Source organism: Hemiscyllium ocellatum, chromosome 20, assembly GCF_020745735.1.
Source record: "Hemiscyllium ocellatum isolate sHemOce1 chromosome 20, sHemOce1.pat.X.cur, whole genome shotgun sequence".
In the NCBI taxonomy this organism is placed as follows: domain Eukaryota; kingdom Metazoa; phylum Chordata; class Chondrichthyes; order Orectolobiformes; family Hemiscylliidae; genus Hemiscyllium; species Hemiscyllium ocellatum.
The window spans coordinates 38437846-38457421 of NC_083420.1; the positions used below are offsets into that span (position 1 = coordinate 38437846).

The 19576-nt window shown below is 40.3% G+C and overlaps 1 protein-coding gene across 1 annotated transcript in view; it reads left to right on the top strand.

Annotated features, from left to right (window-relative positions):
- Positions 1–2878: 2878 nt before the first annotated feature.
- zgc:113333 (beta-N-acetylhexosaminidase) overlaps positions 2879–19576 on the top strand; it is a 45789-nt gene continuing 29091 nt past the window's right edge. Inside the window, exons 1-3 of the mRNA XM_060840288.1 lie at positions 2879–2956; positions 9848–9950; positions 13880–14117. Coding sequence (XP_060696271.1) covers positions 2935–2956; positions 9848–9950; positions 13880–14117 — 363 coding nt within the window. The 5' untranslated portion in view covers positions 2879–2934. The remainder of the gene's footprint in view (positions 2957–9847; positions 9951–13879; positions 14118–19576) is intronic.

The window sequence follows — 19576 nt, forward strand, 5'->3', positions numbered from 1 at the left end:
TTAGATCTGTTTGCCATCTATGTTGCTGTTGAACCACTCCTAACATTTATGTTTTCAGAGCAGGCTGTGGTTCTTCGTAAACAATGTTAATATTTGACATTGCAGTACGTTTATCCCAGTAACTCCCCTCAGCCAACGTGACATTAAATTTTCCCAAACTGACAGCCAACTCAAATAACTCAACATTCGGATGTCAGTAATTAGCAAAGTACATAAATAATGAAAGTAGAGCAAAAGGTATAGACAATTAGACAAAGCAAAAGCAATGATCAAAGAAGTTGTTTTGTGAGGAGAGGTAATAGAATGTATTGTTAAATAGATTCTAAGCTAAAGGTTTTTGGATAGAAGTGATGGTGTCGTACAGAGTGCATTATTGGTCGCATAATTTAGACCCAGAAATTGGAGGAATTGTATCAAAATTTTACATCAGTTGACATCATATGGAAGTGGGTTTAGATCATGACGTGAAGGGCTGCAACAAACACAGCAAGATGCAGACACACTTGCAGATGGATGAAAAATGGCGACGTGAAATGTAATATCCAAAATAATGAATTTTTAAAAGCATTAGAAAATGCTGGGGAATCTCAGCAGGTCTGACTGCTTCTGTGAAGCGAGGAAAAGAGTTAAGCTTTCGAGAGCAACTTTGAATTTGAAGGGAGCGGCAAAGTAAGGTTCGACGAAGGAAGGAGTATGTGGAACAGATGGTGGGTGAGTCCAGAGTCAAATACACAGGGCGTCCTACAGGTAATAAGGGAGAGTTTGATATGAAGAATGAACATGAGTGGTTGGTTGGAAGTAAAGAAAAATAGGTCTGTTCTGTTGGCAGGGAAGCAACAAGAAACAAGCAAGACATGTTGAGGGGGAGTGTGGAGGGGGCGGGCGGGAAAAATCAAAATACACATAGAGGACAGTATTCATGCTCTAAAATTGTGAATTTAATGTTGAGTTCTGAAGAGTGTAAAGTATCTAAATGGAAAGTGCTATATTCCTCCAGCGTGCATTAAACTTTGCTGGAAAACTGCAACAGGCCCTGAAGGAGGGTCCCTGGAGCACACAAAAAAAAATTCTTTTTCACAGATGCTGTCAGACCTGCTGCGTTTCTGCAGCATTTTTTGTATTTTTCTAGATTTTTAGCACCCACAGATCTTTGTTTATCATAGAATGGAAATGTTGGGCATTGCAGCAAGATGGTCTATTGAAATGACAAGGAAGTGGAAGGTTCAGGTTATTCTTGTTGAGTGAGTGGGAGTGTTTTGCAAAGCGGTCACTCAGTTTGCATTTGGTCTCACTGATATAACATTGTGAGCAGTGAATACATGGACTAGATTGAAAGAAATACAAGTAAAATACTGCTTTACTTGTTTTTAGGATCTCGGACAGTGAGGACGGAATCTCCTGAAGGGCAGTATTACACCTTGGTATGGTGTCATGGCTCGTTCAATCCAGCCTCCTTGGCATTCTTAGCAGTTAAAGCAAGAAACATAACTGGGCTGGTAATACAAGTAGCTGAAAATGTGTTGCTGGTTAAAGCACAGCAGGTTAGGCAGCTTCCAAGGAACAGGAAATTCGACGTTTCGGGCATAAGCCTTTCATCAGGAAACGTCGAATTTCCTGTTCCTTGGATGCTGCCTGACCTGCTGTGCTTTAACCAGCAACACATTTTCAGCTCTGATCTCCAGCATCTGCAGACCTCATTTTTTACCTGGTAATACAAGTAATTTGGCTTGTGAAATTACGAACTCTGCGGGCGGGAGGGTTAATCACCTCATGACTCCCAAAGATTCCTGATGAAGGGCTGTGGCCCGAAATGTCGAATTTCCTGTTCCTTGGATGCTGCCTAACCTGCTGTGCTTTAACCAGCAACACATTTTCAGCTCATGAATCCCAAAGTCGAGAATGTAGTGCTGGAAAAGTACAGCAGGTCAGGCAGCATCCGAGGAGCAGGAGCACAGACATTTCGGGCATAAGCCCTCATCAGGAAGCCTCATTCCTAAGGAAGGGCGTATGCCCGAAATGTCGATTTTCCTGCTCCTGGGATGCTGCCTGATCTGCTGTGCTTTTCCAGCAGCACACTCTCGACTCTGATCTTCAGCGTCTGCAGTCCTCACTTTCTCCTTCCATGTAATTTCAGTACAGTACTGAGAAAATGCTACTATGTTGGATGACCATGTCAAATAAAGACCCTGTCTGCCCATTTAGGTAAGTGCAAAATATCCCACTGCACTTTGCAAAGAACAGCAGGGGAATTCTCCTGTCTTGCTGGTATTGTTCATTCAGTTTCATAAACAGGTTATCTCATTGTCATTTCTCTCAAAGCTCAATGTCAGCTCATGTACAAATTAGCTTATTTTATGTTACAATAAAAACAATTGAAATATAATTAATTAGCCATGAAGCACCTTCGGGGTATTTTGTGTGCTAGCTCTAGGAGTAAAATCACTGCGTGCGAAACATTTAGAAAGGTATAAAAAATAAATACTGAATACTTCAATTGTTCCTGGCCAGTCCATGGGAAACGGTATCTCACCGCTTTAAATCAGTACATTCCATATATCAGATTCTCCACATAAATACATACACAACTATTTTAAGGTCGAATCTAGAATTGAGTGATTTCCATTTCATGACAGCAGGGTGAGTATTTTGCCCATCCAACACTGTGTTTCAATTTAGAGGTTATTTTGTGGATTATTTATCTTACGTAAAATATACTAGAGATATTGTTGTATACTGTATATTATCATTTTGTGCATTGACCATTGTGTCCAATATATACTTGTAACTGACCGTCGGCAGGTGAGAGGTATTTAGGTCCTGAGACGATAAATGCTAAATTGAAAGAGCGACAAGTGGGTGACTTGCTTTAAATAGGCTGCGGGAAGCGGAAAAGGGAGAATAGCATTGGCATAGACACGGAACGGACGAGTGAAGATGTTTGGACGACGGGGACGAGGTGAGTATTCAGGATTGGAGACGGAGAATTGATCACATCAGTACGAGCTGAAGATTGTAGTGGATCAAAGCTGTTCTCGCACACTCAAGGACTTGGCGGTGGGAGGAGACTGTCCATCTCCATTTAAGCACTCGCCGTCTTCATGCGGAATATCCCAGAACCACGTTCTGAGGATTCCTGACACATTACAAGATTTGATTGCAATTACTGCAGAATTACAATCTTTTGTTTACATCTGACTTAAGATTTAGCATTACGGTTGGAACTAGCCCCGAGAATGATAGAGGTTGCCAAACCCTCCAGTAATGTCCTAGAATCTCCTAGGATTTGAAAATGAATCTCCAGGAAGCTGCTGGGGACATAGTTGCGTTTAATATTCTTCTAATTGTATTCGTTATTCCTGTATTTTAAATGGGTAGGGAGTGGTGGGAGAACGGAACGTCAAATAATATTAGCTCCAAAATGTATGTTCACTTGATAGACCTGTTTATGTGCACTATTACAATTGAATATTCAGCGTCGCACATTCTAAGTTGGCTCAGGTAGGTTGTGCTATGATGAATGCGTATTTTACTGAGATATGGATTTTTAGCGGGCTGGATTAACCCCTGGGTCCATAGATTCTATACTGGAGGCTGCAATATAGCAAAGCCCCAGCCAAGTTTAAACGAAAGGTTTAATAGAAATATCATCTTTATTTACACGCTACTGGTCCACTTTGACGTGTATTTTATTGCACGCGTGTGTTTAATGCGTTAGGAGAAAATGGGAGTTGGGAAAAGTTGTGATGTTCTTGCTGCTTATAGGCGTAACAATTCATCTTACTGGCAGATGATGCTTCGAGGCTTGGTATGTGATCAGCGTTCTGCCACTCCAGTGAAGGAATGCTGCATTGTTGGAAGTACTGTGTTTCAAATGAAACATTACATTGAGTTGGTTTGGTGGATATACAAATTCCTTGACACTATCTGAGGTGAAGGGTAGTTCTCCCTGCTGCCTTGGTCAATACTTATGCAAATTGGAATGGAAGTTTTTTTTGTAAATAATGGATTACATATATGCAATGCAAGACCACAAACTAAAAATTTACTTTCTTGGTTCCGTTTGATGCTGTAAAGTTAGTGCTTTTACAAAATCCATTCTTGGGATGTGTGATGCTGGAAAGGCCAACATTATTGCATAATTCTAGCTGCCCTTGAGATAATGCATTTTCTTGAACTGTTGCACTTGGTAGATACAGTAAACAACATGTCTGTAACTGTTTTACTTCTTGAACGTACACAGTACGTAACAAGCAAAGATATGATTGATTGTTTCGTCTAGTATGAACAATTTTTTAATGGAACTGATTACAGATCCTCTGAGAAACAATGGTAACAATCAGTTGGCAGCAATTTGATTCTAAATATCTCAATACTAAATAATGTGTTAAAACAACAATTTTGCTAAATAATTATTAGATGATCCCATATGGTTAGACGAATGTGAGGTGTTGCATTTTGGTAAAACAAATAAGGGCAGGACTTATACAATTAATGGTAGGGCCATGGGTAGTGTTGTAGAACAGAAAAACTTAGAGATTCAGGTACATAATTCGTTGAAATATACGTCACAGGTAGATTGGGTGGTCGAGAAGGCATTTAGCACACTTGCCTTCATTTCTCAGACCTTTGAGTTTGGGAGTTTGCATGTCATGTTGAGGTTGTATTGGTGAGGCCTCTTCTGGGATACTGTGTGCAGTTCTGGTTGCTCAGGTATAGGAAAGGTATTATTAAAGTGGAAAGGGTTGAGAAAAGTTTGATTTGATTTATTGTAGTCACAAGTACCTAGTACTATGAAAAGCTTTGTGTTGACAGCAGTACAGGCATATCATAGCAAACAAGGCCATACAGATCACGGGGTGAGTGAGGAATTCAAGGTTACAGCTGCACAGGAGGTGCACAAAACAAGATCAACATTAGCAAGATCAACATCATTTGAAGTTAGAGAGGTTCTATAAGTAATCTAATAGCAGCTGGGAAGAAGCTGTTCTTGAACCTATTGGTGTGTGTGTGTTTTCAAGTTTCTGTATCTTTTGTCTGACAGAAGAAGTTAGAAGAGAGATGGGAGGGGTCTTTGATGATGCTGGCAGCTTTTCTGCAGCAACGAGAGGTGCAAATGGAGTCCATGGAGGTTGGCTTCGGTAATGGTATGGGCTGTGCACACAACTTTCTGTAGTCTGTTATGGTCTTGGGCAGAGCAGTTGCTGTACCAGGCCATTATGCATCCAGATAGAATGCTTTGCATGGTGAATCTGTAAAGGTAGGTGAGGGTCCTTATGGACATACCAAACTTCCTAAGCTGCCTGAGGAAGAAGATACATTATTGTGCTTTTTTAACCGTCACATCCACATGAGAGATCTAGGAGAGATTGTCAGTAATCATCATTCCTAGAAACCTGACCCTCTCCACCTCAGCTCCGTTGATGTATTTAGGAGTATGTCCTCCTCCTTTCTTCCTGAAGCCAATGATCAGTTCTTTGTTTTGCCGACATTGAGAGACAGGTTGTTGTCATGGCACTCACACATCTGTGATTGAGCAGGATTTTATAAGGTCCTAGTGAACCTTAGAAATAGTAGGTGGTTATTGTTTGTCCAAGTCAGGATCTCAGCCTGGGCTCTGGCCCGAAAAGTCGAATTTCCTGTTCCTTGGATGCTGCCTAACCTGCTGTGCTTTAACCAGCAACACATTTTCAGCTTGTTGCAACATGTCTGATTTATTGGATGTTGAACTCTGTGGTGTATTTAACCTTCCCAACAGTAGCAGACACAAATATTATTTGTTGCATCACCGTGTAAAATTATAGATATGATCATGGTTGTTTGTTTTCTATGTTTCATCATTTTTAATTTGATCTCTGAATTCTGAGGGAGAAGTTTTTTATTTCCTATTCAATGGCTATAGAACCTCAAAAAGATTGTGACACATTTCTGGAGCAGGGAAGTATGAGGTGATATGTTTTAATACAAAGAACATGGAGACATAGTATAACATAAAAAGTACTATTCCAAAGGGTGAGGAGGAGTTGAATGACCTAGGTGTGTATGTACATAAGTCATTAAAGATGGTAGGACAAGTAGATAGAGCTATTAATAAAGGATATAGTAGCGTCAACATACAAAGAATACAACAGCAATAAGTTTTTTATAATTTTATATCAGACACGGGTTAGACCTCAGTGTTATGTACAGTTTAGGGGTGACCTTAAAGCAGTTTATAAAATCATGAGGGGTATAGATAAGATGAAATAACAATCTCAGGTTATGAGACTAGAAATGACACTATCTGATATTAACACAATTGTTTAATGTATTTATTTGAAATAGTATTGCCTTCTATTTTACAGAAGTGTTCACTTATTTATTTTTAATTGGTTTAAAGCTTTATTGAAACACGAGACAAGACATATCCATATGGAACAATTCTGTAGTAATATAGTCTAATTTCTAGGATATCATGTTTTACTTTACACATATATGAAATCTACCCTAGACCAGAGTGTATTTATTGATTGTGCATTTAATTACTACCTTCTTATATTTCTGTTTTGAACAGTTCATATTTAAACATTGAGTTATAGAGTTGAGAAAAGGAAGAATTGAAATATGGGTTTCTATGAGAAGAAAAGATAAGCATGTCCCTGAATTATCCTTCACAACATTGAAGATTGGATGGGAGATTGGGCAGAACCTTCCACACTGGATCCAAAACTGGCTTAAAAACATTAGAAAAAGGTGATGGTGGAGGGATGTTTTTATGATTGAAAGCTCGTGACCAGCGGTATACCACAGGGACCTTTGCTGTTTGTTATGAATATTAACAAGTCAGATGTGAATACAGAAGGTATAATTAGTAAGTTTGCAGATGACATGGAAATTGATGAGAGTGCTAATAGTAAGGAGGATATTCTGAGGCTGCAGTCTGATATTGATCAGCTGGTAAATTGGACAATGACAAATCAAATTTAATCCTGGTAAGTATGAGGTGATGCCTTTGGGAGGTCCAGTATGGGAAGGATACATACAATGAAAGGTAACTCCTATGGGAGTACTGAAGAACAAAGAGACCATGGTGTACAAGTCCATAGGTCCCTGAAGGTGTCAGCACAGATAGACAGAGTGAGAAGAAGGTACAATGGATGCTTGTCTATATTAGTCAGAGCACAGAATATAGGAGCAAGGAAGTCTTATTACAACTTTATAAAATACTGGTTAGGCTACAGATGGAATACTATGTGCATTTCTGGTTGCCACAGTATCGAAAAGATGTGATTGCACTGGACAGGATGCAAAGGAGTTTCAACAGGATATTGCCTGGGATAAGAAGTCTCAGTTATCAGGAGAGACTGGATTTGTTTTCATTGGAGCAGAGGAGGCTGAGGGGAGATCTGACTGAGACATACAAAATGATGAGGGGCACCGACAGTAAATGTGAGAATCTGTTCCACATGGCAGACATTTTAAGACCAGAGCTGTAAGTTTAAAGTGAGGATTAAGTGGCTTGTACTGTGTCCAGTTCTAGTCACCCTGTTACAGGAAGTGTATTGTTGAGTTGGAGAGGATTCAGAAGAGATTGACCAGGATGTTGCTAGAAATGGAGGATTTGAATTATGAGGGGCTAGATAGGCGGAGACTTTTTTCACTGGAGTGTCAGAGGCTGACGGGTGACCTTACAGAGGTTTATAAAATCATGAGAAGATAATAATGGTAGATGTCTTTTCCTATGGTGGGAGAATCTCAAGACTTGGAGGCATGTTTTTGAGGTGAGAGGAGCCAGATTTTAAAAAGACATGTAGGGGAAACCTTTTTACACACAATGGTGTGTGTGTGGAATGAACTTCCAGAGGAAGCAGGATGCAGGTACAATTATAATGTTTTAAAGACATTCGATAAGACATGAGTAAGAAATGTTTGGGGGGGCGGAGGGGATATGGACCAGGAATAGGCAGGTGGGACTAGTTTAGTTTGAAATTATCATCAGCATAGACTGGTTGGACCGAAGGGTCTGTTTCCATGCTGTGACTTTATAACTCTGTTACTAGAGGAAATTTGAGAAAAATATTTTTCATCCCAAGGATGGTAGAAATATGGAATGTGCTCTCTGAGAGGTTGGTGGAGGTTACTTTTGCAACATTTAAGAAGCATATGCATAAGCATTTTAAAATGCCAGGGACCAAATGCAGGTAAATGAGATAAGTGTAGTTTGGTATTGGTTTGTTAGCATACAGCTGGTAGGCTGAAGGTTCTATTTCTGTGCTGTATGATTCTGACTCTACTGGAAGATTTTCAGGTCTACTTGGTCCCTCCAATTCCCACCATCAGATCTTCTTGGGAGCAGGGACTTGCACTCAGTATGGCACCACTCTTGTTTACTATTAGCATGTGCATGCTGCAGCACAGCATGTAGACTTGAGTAGCATTTCCAGCTAAAATCAAACGGAACCACATCATTGAAATCATCTCAATTGCAGAATAAAGTCTATTTTGTTGCAGCCTTGCTTTTGTTTCTATATCCCCTTACCCTCCAGGAGTGGAACAGTTCCTTATAGAACAAATTGTCCTAACATTTTGCAACACAGTAGCACTTCACCCGTACATTGCCATCACAGAGGTGAAAACATTAATTTGAATGGCTTGATGTTGGTGTGCATTTCATTTTACTACTGTAAATTCCAAGAGCAAGCAATTCACCTATTCAGGCTGTGCTGCCATAGATACATTTTCCTTTTAAGCTATTCTTGCAATGCTTCCAGGTGCCATTTCAAGGCAACATTAGAGAAAGTAGATGGCTGATTATATTCTGCAGAAGGGACTGAAATGCCTCTCACATCTTGGCAGTTTGATGTCACCTTTTGGATGAGACATTAAACAAAGGTCCTCAGCTGGACTTGAAAGATCTCAAGGCATCTTTTCAGTGCAAGTATTTAGATTCTGGCAAATAATAGTCCCTACCACTTATCATGGGCGGTTTTGTATGAATATGGTTTGTCTGCTATTGTACAACATGTGGAATTATTTTAGTTAAGTAACAGGAAATGCACCTTCCATGTAGTGTCATTATGACCTGCAGCTTGATTTAAGTTACATTTAGAAACTGCAACCTCACACCACTTTAGAAATGATAAATACTTAAAACCTAATTGAACATTAATGCTATTTGGAGAAGTTTGTACTTGCATTGCTTGCACCTTTAATGAGATATGAAATAATTAGTAATCCCAGTTGTTTCTACCAAAGGGTGGCTTGGTGGCTCAGTGGTTAACACTGCTGCCTCACAATGCCAGGGTGGAGTTTGCACGTTCTCCCTGTGTCTGCACGGATTTGCACCAGGTGCTCTGGTTTCCTCCCACAGATCAAAGATGTGCATGCTTGGTGAATTGGCCATACTAACATTGCCCATAGTGTCCAGGGATGTGTCAATTAGTTGGATTAGCCATGGGGAAAATGCAGGGTTATAGAGATAAGCTAGAGGGGTGAGTCTGGGTGGGATGCTATTCTGAGAGTCAGTGTGGACTTGTTTGGTCAAATGGCCTGCTTCCACATTTAGGGATTCCATGGAAACTAAACTTAAAACACTACCAATGGCAATTTTGAAACTGATGGGAGTGTAAATGAAGACTTGTTTGAAGTGATAAAGATTGTATTACCCCAATTAGATAACTGATCACTCATCCTTTGGCAGTTTTTTGGACCTTAATTTGAGCAAATTGTTGTTTTCCCAAATTACCACATTTTGCATAAGTATTTATTGGATTCTTAGTGCCCTAAAGCTATGCAAGAACACCCTATGAACCTAAGTTCTAAGATGTTTTTAAAAATTAACATTACTGATCTTGTTTTCTCTTCCCTGTAGGATTACAGTTGGACATGGCACGGATAAACTGCATGACTTTGCTGCGTTTCCTAGTTTTGTTGATTGTAGTAATAATGGGTTTGAAGATGTATCCAATATTCAAGTAAGTTATCTTTCCAATTTATTTTCAACGTGTGGGTGTCAGTGGCAAGGCCAATGTGGGAAAAGATCTGCTAACTCACAATTGTCCCACAAAAGCAAAATTGGCCAAACTGTACCAAAAGCTCCCAGAATTCCCAAGCAGGCTCACAAGCCAAATCAGACAGCCCATGCAGACAAGAGGATACACTTTAAGCTGATTAACAGTGACAGAGCACCACAGATATTTCAAAGCCCCAAGGGCAGTTTCACAACCCAGCAATACCAAAGCCACACAAAGAACAGGTCAGACAGAGAGGCATCAACAAGGACATGTTCCAGGAACAGGACAATGGAAGCACCTCACCACTTGAGAGGAGACATTAACATCTACCTGTGAAAAGGAATGGAACCATAAATACAGTCAGGATGTTGCATTGTGTGAAGGAACAGGACATTCATCCAATAACTGTTTTCCAATTAACGTCCTTGTAACTAGATTACTCCATTTCCAGATACATTGTAGTTTCCCATTTTTTAATCAGCCTCATTGTGCACATTACTATAAAACTGGTTTCATCCTCCGCTCTGGGAAGAGAAATATAATCTACCTGTACAGACTATCAATTCTGTGTCAGCCTTATCAATAGCCTTACCAATTTCTCTTTCACCTACATCGCTTGCAATAACTGTTTAGCGATTTCACTTTGGACTATGTTTTGTGATTTCTAACCTATTGGGCAAAATTTCTCCGACAGACAACATTTATAGTTCATCCCTAATTGTCCTTGAGAACTTAGTGGTGGGTCTTGTATAATTGCTATAGTCTGTGATAAAAATGTCCCCACATTCTTTCAGGTAAGAACATCTTAGACATTGACCTAGCGTAAACGTGAGAACAGCCAATCTATCTTGATGTCAGGATATTATGTGATCTCAAGGGAAACCTGGAGCTTATGTTGTCCCTCAACTCCAGCTGCACTTGATATTCAACCTTATTGAGGTTACAGGTTTGAGAATGTTTTCTTGAAGAAAGTAGCTCAAAAGTGTGATGAAGATTCAGCTTGCCTTTGCCATGATCCCACTAGGTTGTAGCTGTGGGTTAGTTGTAGGTTGTGATGGTAATTTATGTTTGGTTGAAGGTTCTTGCCAACGGGCATCAGGTGAGATTTTTAGTTGGTCGGGTAAATGCGGAATGCACCTTTCCCCTTGTGGGTAAGTCTAGGACCAATGGGCAAAATCTCAGAAGGGGTCGTACATTTATGACAGAGTTGGGGAGGTATTTCTTCTCTCAGTGGGTAGTGAATATGTGGAATTCTTTTCTGTAGAAGCTGGATGATTAAGTATATTCAAGTCTGACAGAGACAGCTTTTTAATTGGTAAGTAAATCAAGGCTTATGGGGAAAGGACAGAAATGTGTGAGTTAAGGATCATCAGAATGGCCTCCTTTGGCTCTTAGGTCTTATGATCTATTCATGACAATTGTAACTAGAAGATACGATAGTGAGAATCTCTAGAAAAGTATTACCGAGGTAAGATAAGTGTCAGTTAATCAGTGGCTCTGTTTTCCTGTACTAGGGTCAGTATCACTGCCCAGTATTAAATTACAGACAATTTTCTGCTTGGGATACACAGATTTGCGCTTTTTAAAATTTGATTTATTATTGTCACATGTACTAAGATAGAGTGAAAAGTATTGTTTAAGATTTGGGTGAACATTTGTAGATCAGGTTGTGGATCAGGTTGTAAATTTGCTCGCTGAGCTGGTAGATTTGTTCTGTTTTGTTTTATGTGCTATCCAGACAAATCATAGCTTATATAAGGATTGAGGTACCTTGATTATCCAAACAAGATGGGCGGGCACTATTTTGTTCAGATAATTGATTATTCAGTTAATTGATTTCCTCTGGGGCTCGGAGTTTTCTGTGAAGTCTGCTCCCTGTTCAGGAAACTTGGCAAAAGCACACCGTGCGCAAGACCCTACCCCAACCCCATCCAACCCTGCCCGCCGGTCCGCCCCCAACCCCATCCAACACTGCCCTCTGCCCGCTCCCCAACCCCGCCTGATCCCACCCTGCCCCTCGCCCCCCCCCCCCCCCCCCCAACAACCAGTCCGCTCCCACTCCGCACCCCCCAACCCCGCACCTCTGTCCATCCCCACCCACCGTCTGACCCCCATCCGCACACACCCCCTCTCTTGGGCAGCTGTACTTTACACCAACAGTAAGACTGCTGCTGCGTTTGTGGAGTAAATCTCCAAATAGACCTGTACAGGACAATGTTGGAGAGATTATCTGGGAAGGGGGGTTCAGGGTACACCCCTGTGTAGAACTTCAGGGAAAGTGTAAGGGGAGAGAGAGGCAGGAGGTCAGTCATTTAGAGACGGTGCCTGGACAGCCCAGGACCCTTCTTGACAGCATTTCAGTGAGCCAAGTTCATTTTTAATCATTGTACCTGTAAACAAAAGATGCGATCAGGGTTGAAACAGGTCTTTGACGTAATGTTTCTATCAGGACCTTGAGATGCCCTTCGGGTAATCCGATATTCAGATAATTGATATTCGGACAATCGAGGTTCCTCTGTACATTAGGGTAGTAGAACAGAATGCAAAATATAGCGTTACAGCTAGAGAGAAGGTGCAGAAAAAAGATCAACTGTAATATATGAGAGATATGTTCATAAGTCTGACAACAATCTAGCAAAAGCTGTTCTTGAATGCGCTGGTCCGTATTTTCAAACTTCCATATCTTCTGCCTAATGGAAGAAGGTGGAAGAGGGTATAATTGGAGTGGGAGGAATCATTGATTATATTGGCTCTTTTCCCAAGGCAGTGGGAAGTATCAATGGAAGGAAGGCTGGTTTGCACGATGAACTGGGTGATGTTCACAACTCTGTAATTTCTTGTGGTCTTGGGCAGAGCAATTGCTAAACCAACCTATGACAAATCCAGATAGGATGCTTTTTGTGTTGTATGTATAAAATTGCTAACAGTCATTGTGGACATGCTGAATTTCCTTAGACTTCTAAGGAAGTAGAGCCGTTGGTGTGCTGTCATGACTGTACTGTTGATATGAATGGACCAGGACAGTTTGTTGCCGATATTTACTCCTGGAAACCTGAAGCTCGATCATGTCCACCTCAGCATCATTGACACAGACATGGTGTGCTCTCCACTCTGCTTCCTGAAGTCAATGATATTATTTTTCTGACATTGAGGGAGAGATTGTTGTGTACCTCTCTTATGTACTCTGCCTTCCCACCACTACTAAGTTGGGCTTCCAGTCCTTCTTCCAATGAAAAAGAGGCTTGCATTTATATAGTGTTTTTCATGACCATCAGACTCATAAACCATTTTACAACCAATGAAACACTTTTGAATACAGTCACTGATGTGATGTAGAGTATTGAATCTTTTCCAAGTGAATTTTGTCTTTCATGACAATCTTTCTTTTATTACATTCCCAATATGTTATTAATTTTCCCAAATAACTTCTATTTTCAGTAGCTACCTCATGTTATAATACTCTGCCAAGTCTTTCCCAAACACTGATCAACTATCTCAGCTTGTTCTCAATTTTCATTGTGCATTGTTACCTCCATCTTTTCTGGCCTCTGTATTCCCATTACTGTTTTACAAAATCTTTAATAATTTAAATGCTAATGAATGTTTATGATGTCTTGAAGAAATCCCTATCATTTTACTATTATTACTTCTTTCTCCTTCTCTAGCTTATCTTTCCTCATCCCCATAACTGCTAATCTTCTTCTGCTTTCACGCGAGTTTAATTAAATAAAGTCATTTCTACTTTAATTTTGAACTTCAAGATTTACATTTTAATGATTAACCCGCTTTCATCAAATTTAATCTCACCAGTTTCCTCGGTTGGAGAACCTGTTATGGGTCTCTGCTGAAAGAGAATTTGCTAATTTAAAGTAATTGGTTGTCTATTTTAGAACAAAGCAATTGAACACTATTGCAAAAGATAGCTTTTGGAGAAAGCGTGGAGGAGCAATTACAAATAACCAACAAATGGAGCATGAAGTAATCCAAACCACACAGCAGGTAAAGGAAATCATAAAGGCAGAGGTGAAACCAGAGACTCGGAAACAGAAGGATTATGGCATTTCAGGGATGAGAATTGTACACTTGGATCTCAAAGGAGCTGCACCAAAACTTTCATACTTGCAACAGGTAGGACATGTCATTTCAGTAGCTGAAGCTACTCTTTATGTATACTTTTGAATGTATTTAAATGAACTATGTAGAAGCGCATGTAGTTGAAAAAAAATAGAATATTCTGTTGATAAGGCTAAATGAGTGAAGTGGGAAATGTTTAGCTTTAGCATAAACACTAGCTTGGACTTGTTAGGACAAATATTATATAGTATTTACAGGCCTTTTATGTTAGAATAAGTTGTAAGGTAGCGCCATAAGATCTAACCAACTCACTTTCTATTCTTTTGAGAATAGGAATTGAGGGATAATCTGTTTTAAGTATTTTACATGTTAAAAATATCAGACAGAGTTAGATAGAGAGAAATTTTTTTTAGCAGGAATTGAGAACAAGGGGACATAATAAAATTAAAGTTAGGCCAAACAGTAAGGAAATAATGCTCAGCGGACCTGGTAATATTGAATGATAGAAACACAGTTAAAATTTCAGATTGATGATTTTTCACCATAACTTCTAATAAAGGGTCATCAATTTGAAACACTGACTCTGCTTCTTCCTGCAGAAATGTTGTTTGTCCTGTTGAACATTTCCAGCATTTTTGGTTTACAGATTTCAGTATCTACACTATTTTACTTTTGTAAGGTATCAGGCCCGATTGAATCTTTTGAGCAATGTCAAGTACATTGGATTTTTAAGAAAGGGAATAGACTTTTGAAATTTTTCCCAGAAGGCTGCAGATACTGGCAGCAACATTTTAAATTCAACTCAGAGATCGATGGATTTTTTTGCTGAGTTACAGTACCAATGTACAGTATATGATACAAAGGGAGATACGTGAAGTAGAAATCAGCCATGACCTAAGTGACTGGTGGAGCAATCCTAAGAAACTGAAATAATAGGAACTACTGTTCCTATCTTTCTAGTAGACCTGATTTCACTGAGAAATAAACAGAATCACAATCCTTGGCTTTACTCTGAGGCTTGATGCTGTTATGTGGAGCCTTATTCCCATGCATAGTAATGCAAAAAGGCTGTATTTTAAAATGAAGCTATATGGATGTTCTATATACAAATGGGCAACAAGGTGGATGGTTTCAAGAATGCAGTCTTTAAGCAACAAAGATTTTGAGGGAAGAAATACAAAATAAATATTAAGACGATGCTTAGCTGTCACCAAATCAGAAGTTTGTGAGTTCAATCCTTAATATAGGCTGATGTTAAGGAGGGTACAGCCTTTCAGGTGAGATGTTAGATGGAAGATAATGTAAAAGATCCCATGGTACCTTTTTAATTTGAGAAAGTGCATGAAGCTCTCTCCCTGTTCCTTCTCAATCCAGCATTACCAGACAAGATAGCGTCTTGTTCATTTCACTGCTGTTCATTGATCTTTGCATGCCAATATTTTCCCAACCTGAAATGAATTACAATAGACAACATCTGTGAACTTACCCAGTTTACTTCTATCGGCCTAAAACATATTGATTTTTAATCTATATTACTTGCCTCTTGTACCTATGTCCACCTCTGTACCAATAATGAAATTTAAGATCATTAAACGTCATTGCCTTTTGACAGTTTTGGACCAAATTGTCTGGCAGCCTCATTCAGATTCTCCCATTTAGATTTATTATATCTCACCTGTTAGCAATGCAGCACAACGTGGTTCCAATACAACCATAATAATCTAATCCCATCCTTCTGTGTAGTACTTAATCAAATGATTTATGGAAATGCAGTTATACGACACAGTCATAGAGATGTACAGCATGGAAAAAGACCCTTCAGTCCAATCCGTCCATGCTGACTAGATATCCTAACACAATCTAGTCCCACCTGCCAGCACCCTGCCAATATCCCTCCAAACCCTTTCTATTCATATACCCATCCAAATACAAATACCACCCTCTTCGTGAAAATGTTGTCCCTTAGGTCTCTTTTATGTCTTTCCCCTCTCACCCTAAACCTATGTCCTCTAGTTCTGGAATCCCTGGCCACGGGGAAAAGACTTTGTCTATTTATCCTATCCATGCCCCTCATAATTTTGTAAGCCTCTATAAGGTCATCCCTCACCCTCCAACGCTCCAGGGAAAACAGCCCAGCCTGTTCAGCCTCTCCATACAGCTCAAATCCTCTAACCCTGGCAACATCCTTGTAAATCCTTTCTGAACCCTTTCAAGTTTCACAACATCTTTCCAATAGGAAGGAGAGCAGAATTGCACACAATATTCCAATAGTGGCCTAACCAATGTCCTGTACAACTGCAACATGACCTCCCTACTCCTGTACTCAATACTCTGACCAATGAAGGAAAGCATACCAAACGCCTTCGTCACTAACCTAGCTACCTGCAACTCCACTTTCAAGGAGCTATGAACCTGCACTCCAAGGTCCTTTTGTTCAGCAACGCTCCCAAGGACCCTACCATTAAGTGTATAAGTCCTGCTAAGATTTGCTTGCCCAAAATGCAGCACCTCGCATTTGTCTGAATTAAACTCCATCTGCCACTTCTCAGCCCATTGGCCCATCTGGTCAAGATTCTGTTGTAATTTGAGGTAACCCTCTTCACTGTCCACTACACCTCCAATTTTGGTGGCATCTGCAAACTTACTAACTGTACCTCTTATGCTCGCATCCAAATCATTTATGTAAATGACAAAAATAGAGGACCCAGCACCGATCCTTGTGACACTCCACTGGTCACAGGCCTCCAGTCTGAAAAACAACCGTCCACCACCACCCTCTGTCTTCTACCTTTCAGCCAGTTCTGTATCCAAATGGCTAGTTCTCCCTGTATTCCATGAGATCTAACGTTGCTAATCAGTCTCCCATGGGGAACCTTGTCGAACGCCTTATTGAAGTCCATGTAGATCACATCTACCTCTCTGCCTTCATCAATCCTCTTTGTTACTTTTTCAAAAGACTCAATCAAGTTTGTGAGACATGATTTCCCACGCACAAAGCCATGTTGACTATCCCTAATCAGTCCTTGCCTTTCCAAATACATGTACATCCTGTCCCTCAGGATTCCCTCCAACAACCTGCTCACCACCGAGTTCAGGCTCACTGGTCTATAGTTCCCTGGCTTGTCCTTACCGCCCTTCTTAAACAGTGGCACCATGTTTGCCAACCTCCAGTCTTCCGTCACCTCACCTGTGACTATCGATGATACAAATATCTCAGCAAGAGGTCTAGCAATCACTTCTCTAGCTTCCCACGGAGTTCTTGGGTACACCTGATCAGGTCCTGGAGAATTATCCACGTTTTTGCGTTTCAAGACATCCAGCACTTCCTCCTCTGTAATATGGACATTTTGCAAGATGTCACCATCTATTTCCCTACATTCTATATCATCCATATCTTTTTCCACAGTAAATACTGATGCAAAATACTCGTGTAGTATCTCCCCCACTTTCTGCGGCTCCACACAAAGGCTGCCTTGCTAATCTTTGACGAGCCCTATTCTCTCCCAGTTACCCTTTTGCCCTTAATGCATTTGTAAAAACCCTTTGGATTCTCCTTAATTCTGTTTGCCAAATCTATCTCATACCCCCTTTTTGCCCTCTTGATTTCCCTCTTAAGTATACTCCTACTACTCTTCTAAGGATTCATTCGATCTATCCTGTCTATACCTTACAAATGTTGCCTTTTTTTCTAAAACCTTCAATTTCTTTAGTCATCCAGCATTCCCTATACCTACCAGCTTTTCCTTTCACCCTAGCAGGAATATACTTTCTCTAGAGTCTTGTTATCTCATTCCTGAAGGCTTCCCATTTTCCAGCCGTCCCTTTACCTGCGAATATCTGCCCCCAATTAGCTTTTGAAAGTTCTTGCCTAATACTGTCAAAATTAGCCTTTCTCCAATTTAGAACTTCAAATTTTAGATCTGGTCTATCCTTTTCCATCAATATTTTAAATCTAACGGAATTATGGTCACTGGCCTCAAAGTGCTCCCCCACTTTCACCTCAGTCACCTGCCCTACCTTATTTCCCAAGAAATAAGGTCAAGTTTTGCACCTTCTCTAGTAGGTACATCCACATACTGAATCAGAAAATTTTCTTAACAAATTCCTCTCCATCTAAACCCTTAACACTATGGCTGTCCCAGTCTATGTTTGGAAAGTTAAAATTCCCTACCATAACCACCCTATTATTCTTACAGATAGCTGAGATCTCCTTACAAGTTTGTCTCTCAATTTCCCTCTGACTATTAGGGGGTTTATAGAACAATCCCAATAAGGTGATCATCCCTTTCTTATTTCTCAGTTCTATCCAAATAACTTCCCTGGATGTATTTCCAGGAATATCCTCCCTCAGCACAGGTGTAATGCCATCCCTTATCAAAAACGCCACTCTCCCATCTCTCTTGCCTCCCTTTCTATCGTTCCTGTAGCATTTGTATCCTGGAACATTAAACTGCCATTCCTGCCCATCCTTGAGCCATGTTTCTGTAATTGCTATGAAATCCCAGTCCCATGTTCCTAACCATGTCCTGAGTTCATCTGCCTACTCCGTTAGGTCCCTTGCATTGAAATAAATGCAGTTTAATTTATTAGCCCTGACTGTATGACTCTCTTCTGTTCTCAACTGTACCAATCTCAGATTGATCTCTTTCCTCACTATCTCCCTGGGTCCCATCCTCCATCTTTCTAGTTTAAATCCTCCCGAGCAGTTCTAGCAAATCTCCCTGCCAGTATATTGGTCCCCAAATCTGTCCTTCTTGTACAGGTCACTTCTACCACAAAAGAGCTTCCAATGATTAATGGGAATTCTTTAATCCAATGTATTTGACATTGCTCAAAAGATTCAATCGGGCTTGAAAAAGAAGCCTTTAGTTCATTGGTGAGAAGCCCAAATAACAACACAACTTGCTAAGTATTCATAAATTCATTCCAATTTATTGCTTTCCACAAGTGGCACCAACCTGTGGAACAATAGTCCTTGGGATTCAGTTCTTTTCTCTTTAATGTGACCAAATGACTTGGATACATATCTGCACATATGTAGATACATCTGTTGGGGTAGCACATCTGTACATAACTCTTTACACAGAAACTCACAGGCTGATATCTACATGCTGACTGGTATCTGAGAGGAAGCTACTAACACATTAACACAACTTGCATTTAAGTTATATGGGATGTGAACATAGAATAGACTAGCATAGGAATAGCCCCTTCGACCCACCATATCTTACCTGACGATGATGCCATTATCACCTAATGCATTCTGCGTGCACATGGTCCATATCCCTCTATGCTCTACCTGTTCATGTTTGTCTAAATGCCTCTTAAACATTGCTATCATATCTGCTTCTACCACCTCCCCAGCAGCACATTCCAGCTCCATTCCTGATGAAAGGTTTTTTGCCCGAAACGTCGACTTTCCTGCTCCTCGCATGCTGCCTGACTTGTTGTGCTTTTCCAGCACCACTCTAATCTAAACTCCGGTTTCCAGCATCTGCAGTCCTCACTTTTGC